An 8211-nucleotide genomic window follows, 5' to 3' on the forward strand; every position below is an offset into this window, starting at 1 on the left:
TATTTTATTAAAGTGAATTACTCAATTTTTCATTTTGATTGTGTCATTTTTAGAATTTGTTCAGTGTTTTTATTTTTAGTAATATTATAAATAAGAAATAAATAGTTGTTTTAACATTTATTTTGACAAAATAAATATTAAATATCAGTTTTATTTAATAAAATAATTTAAATATTTAAAATAATAAATTAATAATTAATTTATTTTATCAAAATTAAAAATTTTTCGAATGACAAAATAGTTATTTTTTCTTGGGGCTTCATATTGTTGGGACTAATGGGTGATTGGAAAGAAAAAGGAGGGGCAGGAAGGTAAATTCAGTCCAAATTATTACATACTTAAAGAAATTAGTAAAAGAGTGTAGTAATATGATCCTCGATATGTGTGCATGCTTCCTTTCTTCCTTCTCAGTTCTTACTTCTTACTTCTTACTTCTTACTTTATTCTTCTCTCTTTGCTTCTGCGATCACTCTCAAAACTTAAACCTTTCAAATTCTTCTCTCTTCTCTCTCAATGCTGCTTCTTCACAACTCAGAACAACAACAACAACATCATCATCAAAGAGCTTAACAAATCCACTTTCCCTTTACCACCGAACCAAAAAGAAAAAAATAAAAATATAAACAAAAATTCCAACTACCTCTTCCCTTATTCCATTCTATTCGTTCCTTCTTCCTCAAGCTCCATTATTCTCAACTCAATCTCATACCTTTCTTCCGCTTCTCGAATCTCCTTCACAAAAAGCTAAAGCCTCTTCAAAATCCTCGCTTACTTCAAACTCCAAACCACTACTCATCCATATCCCTTTCTTTTTTGTTTGCTTCACATGGATTTAAGAACGAGCCTTTACCCCAAACAAAATCAGAACCCCGTAATTTGTGGCGGTTCCCAGCTCTGAAACAAAGTCCCCTGCTTTCTGTTTCCAAAACACAATTACCGGTTTCCCCCAATTTCTCTTGTTAAAGCAACCGGTTTTTCAGTTCGAAGGTGGGAAAAACGAGGATTTTGTGTTCCTATAGCAACGAGTCACGCATGCTTCACTAAAAATACTCGCTTTTTACTGTCTTTATTATTGTAGTGTTAGTATATAATAATACATAACATTTATAAGATTCAGCATAAGAATCTTGTTGTGGAGTTTTGAGGAGGAGGAGGAGGAAGAAGAAGAAGAAGAAGAAGATGGCTATGGCTGTGGCTCAGCATCATCATAGGGAGAGCAGCATTGACAAGCATCTTGATTCGTCAGGAAAATATGTTAGGTACACTGCTGAGCAAGTTGAAGCACTTGAAAGAGTTTACATTGAGTGCCCTAAACCTAGCTCCTTGAGGAGGCAGCAGTTGATTAGAGACTGCCCCATTCTTGCAAACATAGAGCCCAAGCAAATCAAAGTTTGGTTCCAGAACCGCAGGTGATTCAGGTCTTCCACCCCCTTTTTTTGTTTAGCTTTGATTTTTGATGTGTTTAGGATAGGGATTAGGGTGTTATGTTATGGTCAAAAGTGTATGAATGAATGAATGGATGGGTGGATGTATGAGATTTTATTGGTGGGTTGTCAGGTTTGGTAATTGATATGGTTTTGATATTGTTGGGGTGTGTTTGAAATTGAATTACTATGCAGGTGTAGAGAGAAGCAGAGGAAAGAGGCTTCACGCCTTCAGACCGTGAACCGCAAGCTTACAGCGATGAATAAGCTGTTAATGGAGGAAAATGATCGATTACAGAAGCAGGTGTCGCAGCTGGTGTGTGAGAATGGGTATATGAAGCAGCAGTTGCATACTGTAAGTCTATCAGCATTGGTTTTTTCGTTGAATATATCGTCATCAATTGTCATGGTTGGGGAGTTATTTTGATTTCAGCTGGTGTATGATTTGGTCGCTTTGACTAAAATTGAAGTGTTTGATGTTATTGTTACAGCTTCAGCCATCAGCAGCAACCACTGATGCAAGCTGTGATCCAGTGGTTTCGAGTTCAACTACTCAGCAATCTATGAGAGATGCTAATAGTCCTGCAGGGTATGACTCTTGAAGTATAAGAAATTTTCTTTTATCCTGTTTTAGTTGTGATTCTTTCTCTGATTCATTTTCTTATGTGATCCTTGCAGATTCCTATCAATTGCAGAGGAGACCTTGGCAGAGTTCCTTTCAAAGGCTACAGGAACTGCTGTTGATTGGGTTCAGATGCCTGGGATGAAGGTGTTCTTTCTATATAAGAAACGATTAGTGGCCATGCTTCTAGTAGATAATTTTGTTTGTTTTTATAACCATGGAACTCTGCTGATTTGAGTTGAAGGCTGAATTTCATCCATTAAATTCCTTTATTAATGGTACTCCCGAAATTCTTTTTGTCAGCCTGGTCCGGATTCGGTTGGGATCTTTGCTATTTCGCAAAGTTGCAGTGGGGTGGCAGCTCGAGCCTGTGGTCTTGTCAGTCTTGAACCTACAAAGGTAAATCTGAATGAAAGCTGCAGTTAACACTTTTCTGAGTTCTATAAGTTTGGATTTTTGAATGGCTAAATGCCTTAATGCCATAATTTTCAATAGATTGCAGAGATCCTAAAAGACCGTCCCTCTTGGTTTCGGGATTGCCGGAGCCTAGAGGTTTTCACAATGTTCCCCGCTGGAAATGGAGGCACAATTGAACTTGTTTACACCCAGGTGAGAAATCAAAATTGAAATGTAACATCCCTTAGTTCTCTTTTGTTTGATCCTTGCAAGTAAACACGAAATTTGCTGCAGACATATGCTCCTACCACACTGGCTCCTGCCCGGGATTTCTGGACTCTTAGATACACTACAACTCTGGAAAATGGCAGTCTTGTGGTAAGTGTGTTTGTATTCCATGTTGTCTCAAAATCTTTAAACATTTCTTTTCTTTTCATTGAAAGGGAGTTGTTTAATATAATTTGCACCCTTGTGAAGGTTTGTGAGAGGTCACTATCTGGTTCTGGGACTGGGCCTAATGCAGCTGCTGCTGCCCAGTTTGTGAGGGCTGAAATGCGGCCTAGTGGCTACTTGATTCGACCGTGTGAAGGTGGAGGATCAATCATTCACATTGTAGACCACCTAAACCTTGAGGTTTGACTTCTTATCAAGTTTATATATGCTACCTTTCTTTTTATTATATATTTATTGAATTGCTTAGAATTTTCTTCTAGGCATGGAGTGTGCCAGAAGTGCTGCGACCACTATATGAATCATCAAAAGTGGTAGCTCAGAAAATGACAATTGCGGTAAGTTCACTCGATAATTCAGGGTTACACTGCTAATTGTGTTGGCTGTTGTGGACATTGTGAACAACATTTGAAATTTGAACTGCTGTGTTAAAAAAAGGTCTTTTGAGTACTCATCACCATATCTAGTCTTCGTCTTTCCTAATAATCTAACATTCTTCTTGTCAATTTCAACAAGTACATGACTGGTTTTTTAGACCTGTCTTCATTTCATCTTATTCCCCGGTGCCATGCTTTCTAAGACAGCTATTGATTCAAAGGGGTTTTGTGATAGGCGCTACGTTATATCAGGCAAATAGCCCAAGAAACAAGCGGTGAAGTGGTTTATGGCCTGGGTAGGCAACCTGCCGTTCTGAGAACTTTCAGTCAAAGGTTGAGCAGGTACAACATATAGAATTTGTTTCCTTGAAAACTATTTCAGCCTGCTGTTGTAAAATGATTTGTTATATGCCTGAAACTGAGACATACACTTGCAGAGGTTTCAATGATGCTGTCAATGGTTTCAATGACGATGGCTGGTCTGTACTGAACTGTGATGGTGCCGAGGATGTAATTATTGCAGTTAGTTCAACCAAGAACTTTAGTGGAACTTCTAATCCAGCAAGTTCCCTTACATTCCTTGGAGGAATTCTGTGTGCAAAAGCTTCTATGTTACTCCAAGTGAGTGTCCAAACCCATTGTTGTGAGGGAAAAAAACTCTCTTTGAAGTGTTATATGACAAGCTTCTGATTGTCTTGCAGAACATCCCTCCTGCAGTTTTGGTTCGTTTCCTGAGGGAACATCGCTCGGAGTGGGCTGATTTTAATGTCGATGCCTATTCTGCTGCATCACTGAAATCTGGCTCATATGCCTATCCAGGAATGAGGCCTACAAGATTCACTGGCAATCAAACAATCATGTCCCTTGGACATACAATTGAACATCAAGAGGTACAACTGCATTCCCTTTCCCAAGGCACTAAGCCATATATGTAAATTTGTTTGCATCCTGTTCTGGGATCCATTAGAGACTGGTCTGTGTGACCTTGAACTTTGGTGTTTTTAGATGGTCTGTTATGCTATTCAATAGTAATGTCAACGTTTTGCTGACAAATCACACTAAACCACTTGCTGTTTCAAGCCTGGTCCCTGCTAATGTTGTGTTAACTTCACAGATGCTGGAAGTTATCCGTCTTGAAGGACACTCTCTTGCTCAAGAAGATGCATTTGCCTCTAGGGACGTTCATCTCTTGCAGGTGCTGCCTCTGGCTAGTTGAAATATGAGTTGTCTGTATCAACTGCAGTTCACTTTTTTCTTATTTTTTCTTCCTTTTTTTAATATAATTTTAAATAGTATTGCGGTTTATTCATGCAGAAATGTAATAAGTAGACTGGTCCTATATAACCATTTTTTTTTCTTTGGACAGTTATGTAGTGGAATTGACGAGAATGCCGTGGGGGCTTGTTCTGAGCTCATATTTGCTCCTATTGATGAAATGTTCCCAGATGTTGCTCCATTGTTGCCTTCCGGTTTCCGCATTATCCCGTTGGATTCAAAACCAGTTGAGTTCTGTTTATATTTGGTCCTTTTTAGTGTTAAATCTCTTGATATTGCATTTGAATAGAGAAAAAAGTACTGTGCAAGTTAGAAAGGAGCTACTGATACTGATGTGCGTGTATGACACACTATAATCATGTTGATATTATTGTTTTCCAGGGTGATAAAAAGGATTCAATGACAGGAAGTCAAACCCTGGATTTGACATCTGGTTTTGAAGTTGGCCCAACAACAAATGGTGCACGCGATGCGGTATCATGTCATAGTGCACGGTCGGTGTTGACTATTGCCTTCCAGTTTCCTTTTGACAGTAGTCTGCAGGATAATGTTGCTATCATGGCACGCCAGTACATCCGTAGTGTGATTTCCTCTGTGCAGAGGGTTGCCATGGCGATTTCTCCATCTGGTATAAACCCGGCAGTTGGCTCAAAACTCTCTCCTGGTTCTCCAGAGGCTCTTACACTAGCCAACTGGATCTGCTGCAGTTATAGGCAAGTCTGCATCTGTCGTATTGTGTTCAAGCTTTATTGTTGAATATTCATTCTTGAAAAGTATCTAATGCTGCACTTCACTTCTTTGTTCTTTTTTCTTCTAAAAACAGTTATTATTTGGGGGCAGAGCTGCTGAGATCTGATTCTCTCATTGGTGAGTCGGTGCTTAAACATTTGTGGCATCATCAGGATGCCATTTTGTGCTGTTCGTTGAAGGTATGGCAGATGTTTTGTTCATAGTAGAGTTCATCATTTCCATGAAAGCCTTTAATTTAAGATATATATGATTCTCTGTCTGGATCGTAGTCGGTGCCGGTGTTCATCTTTGCAAACCAGGCCGGCCTTGACATGTTGGAAACAACTTTGGTGGCTTTACAAGACATCACATTGGATAAAATATTTGATGAGTCTGGACGCAAGGCATTGTTTGCAGATTTTGCCAAGTTAATGCAGCAGGTAAATTTCCACAAGAAAACATAAAACACATTCCCGTCTTCTCAATTTTGTTATTTAGTTTTTAGATTACAACTTTCACATTTTCTTTATGCAACAACCTTAAATGCTTTTTCATTTACTATACCTTCAGGGGTTTGCATATCTGCCGGCCGGAATTTGCATGTCAACGATGGGGCGACACGTATCATTCGAGCAGGCCATTGCATGGAAAGTACTTGCAGAAGAAGATAACAGTGTTCATTGCTTAGCTTTCTCTTTCGTGAATTGGTCATTTGTATGAAAATCCAATTCCAGTATTTAAAGGCCAAACTTTTTCCCACTTCAATATGTATGAACAAAGGAAAAAAGGGCCAATTTTTTTAGGGAAAAGGGAATTTATTTTCGCTGTAGGATTAGATTTGCATCTTATTCAGTTATTCTATTTCATTTTATTTCCTATTTCAGTTCAGAGACAAAAAAAAAAAAAACAGAAAAAATCAGCTAAAAAGTTTTGTAAATTTTTGTTAGTGCTAGAAAGATGTGATGTGGTCACATATTGGTAAACATGGAGCACCTTGTTTCTTTTTGCTGCAATATCAAACTATTTAATGACCAGAACACATGTCAAATGTCGAGAACCTCTGTTACATGTTTATTAAGAAAACTTTATAAACAAAATGTTATCATACAATGCATCCCAGTCAACCGAAAACAACAACAATAATGGTGATCTTAATGGCGAGATTGGTGAGCATATTGTTTTTTGTTGGGTAAAACAAAAGCAACAAATGCAATGTATGAGATAAAAATTTTGTTTGAAGTTCCGAGCTTTTTATTTGGTTAGATATATTAATTTTGGTAATAAGTTAGACAAGTTAGTTTTATAGATTTAATTTTTTTTAAGAACTTTTGAATTAGTTTTTTTTTTCTATATAGACGAATAATTTGAGTATTATTTATCAAATAATGAGGCCTAAAGATTATGAATTACTATATTTTTCTTTTTCTTTTCTTGGGATAAAAAATTATTGCGTATATAAATTAAAGCCATTTCCTTGTATGATAATATCGTTACACAATGCTGCTAGGGTCTTACTAGAAGTAGAAGGTTGTAGGGGTGGATGGGAAGACATCATTATAGTGTGGTGGAGGAGAGAGGCCGGAAAACCTCATGACGCCGGGTAGCTTAACATACACGGCACTACAACAATATCTTCCCAGCCACGGGTACAACGTTCCACGGGTACAACCTTCTACTACAATTCTAGCAGCATTGTGTCCCATCATCGCTGCTATTGCCGCGACCAAGTGTGGTCACAACTACTTATGGGTGTTTTTGTTTGTTCTCTAGTTAAAGTATTGATTGACTTTTGAGTTCTTGTAATTACATTTAAAGATTTTATATAACTATCATAGTTAGATATTCCTTGTTTTGGATACGAATCTTCTTCTATTTTAGAAGACTCTGAAAAAGATGATATATCTAATTGTTGTATAAAATTTTTTGAATCATTAGAAGAATATTCTTTTTCCGTTTCGATTTCTAATTCACTGTCAATTAGTATAGCCGCTAAAACTTTTCTTACTTCTTCGTTACTAATTTTATTTATTTTTTCTTCTCTTTTATAGTTATTAGTATAATGACCTGATTTTTTACACTTCCAACAAACTATTTGTTTCTTGTTACTTTTCTTTTGATTATTCCATTTTTATTTTTTCCTGTAATTTTCTTTTGGTTTATTTCCTGTTGTGTAAGGTTCTTTCGATTGATAATTATACCTATTTCCATAAATTTTTGTATTTCTTTTCTTAATAACTCTATTTTGATTGCTAGGTGCTTTTTCAGTTGTAATGCCATATTGTTGACAAAAGTTTCCTAATTCTCTTTTATTGCTCATATTTTCTTTTCACATTTTCTCTTGTAATCTAGTGTCAGTATATATTTCTACTCCAGTTTGTACTATTATATTATGTATTTGGCCAAAAATTAGACCTTCATATGATATTTGAGTACCGAATAAAGATTGTAGTTTTTGTAAATTTTTTTTGAAAAGAGTTTGGATAGGGCAGCTATAAATCTTTCTTTTTCATTTCTCCCCCCTCCCCACCTCAAGGTCTAGGGTTCAAACCCTAGAGAATGCAATTGAGGAAAATTGTGAAAATATGTGAGGAGTGTGTGGGTGTATTGTATATCTAGGATTGGGGGTTGTCCAATCCATTGGGGTACTTAGGATTGGGGGTTGTCCAATCCACCGACCCAAAAAAAAAAAAAGGGGCCGCTGCATCATCTCTCATCATAACTTTAGATATAAAAACATCTTTTTATTAGGGCATCGTAAGTTCATTAGTTGGTTCCTATTCTATCTTTAAAAATATTTGGTCTCCTAGAAAATTTTTTATAATTGTAAAAATTAAGGTTGCTATGGCGTCTTGTGATTGGTCTTCTGATTTTATACTATTTAAGATTAATTCTCCTTCTGGTATAGTTAAAAAGTTATCCTACCATCCTTTTAATTGCC

The 8211-nt window shown here is 36.8% G+C and overlaps 1 protein-coding gene across 2 annotated transcripts; it reads left to right on the forward strand.

The window, feature by feature from the left end:
• The first annotated feature begins 365 nt into the window (after positions 1 to 365).
• Positions 366 to 6307, forward strand: LOC112706797 (homeobox-leucine zipper protein REVOLUTA). Of its 2 annotated transcripts, none has more exons than XM_025758278.3 (18): positions 366 to 1418; positions 1620 to 1779; positions 1916 to 2013; positions 2103 to 2193; positions 2350 to 2445; positions 2542 to 2655; positions 2737 to 2820; positions 2920 to 3075; positions 3156 to 3230; positions 3505 to 3611; positions 3707 to 3890; positions 3971 to 4159; positions 4384 to 4464; positions 4636 to 4770; positions 4926 to 5257; positions 5368 to 5473; positions 5564 to 5713; positions 5844 to 6307. In XM_025758278.3, the coding sequence occupies exons 2-18, from the start codon at positions 1684 to 1686 to the stop codon at positions 5991 to 5993; spliced, it is 2244 nt and encodes a 747-aa protein (XP_025614063.1). In that variant the 5' UTR covers positions 366 to 1418; positions 1620 to 1683; the 3' UTR covers positions 5994 to 6307. The 2 variants fall into 2 exon arrangements, with proteins under 2 accessions (XP_025614063.1, XP_025614062.1); XM_025758277.2 differs by having other exon boundaries at positions 366 to 1409.
• The last annotated feature ends 1904 nt before the right edge of the window (positions 6308 to 8211 follow it).

The sequence above is a fragment of the Arachis hypogaea genome, chromosome 8 (genome assembly GCF_003086295.3).
Source record: "Arachis hypogaea cultivar Tifrunner chromosome 8, arahy.Tifrunner.gnm2.J5K5, whole genome shotgun sequence".
NCBI classification, from domain to species: Eukaryota; Viridiplantae; Streptophyta; class Magnoliopsida; order Fabales; family Fabaceae; genus Arachis; species Arachis hypogaea.

Bases quoted from the DNA above. Each gene is read 5' to 3' on its own strand.
- LOC112706797 (XM_025758277.2), top strand. From the start codon at position 1,180: ATGGCTATGGCTGTGGCTCAGCATCATCATAGGGAGAGCAGCATTGAC. The intron at 2,821-2,919 runs GTAAGTGTGTTT...ACCCTTGTGAAG, and splicing joins TGGAAAATGGCAGTCTTGTG to GTTTGTGAGAGGTCACTATC. The intron at 3,891-3,970 runs GTGAGTGTCCAA...ATTGTCTTGCAG, and splicing joins AAGCTTCTATGTTACTCCAA to AACATCCCTCCTGCAGTTTT.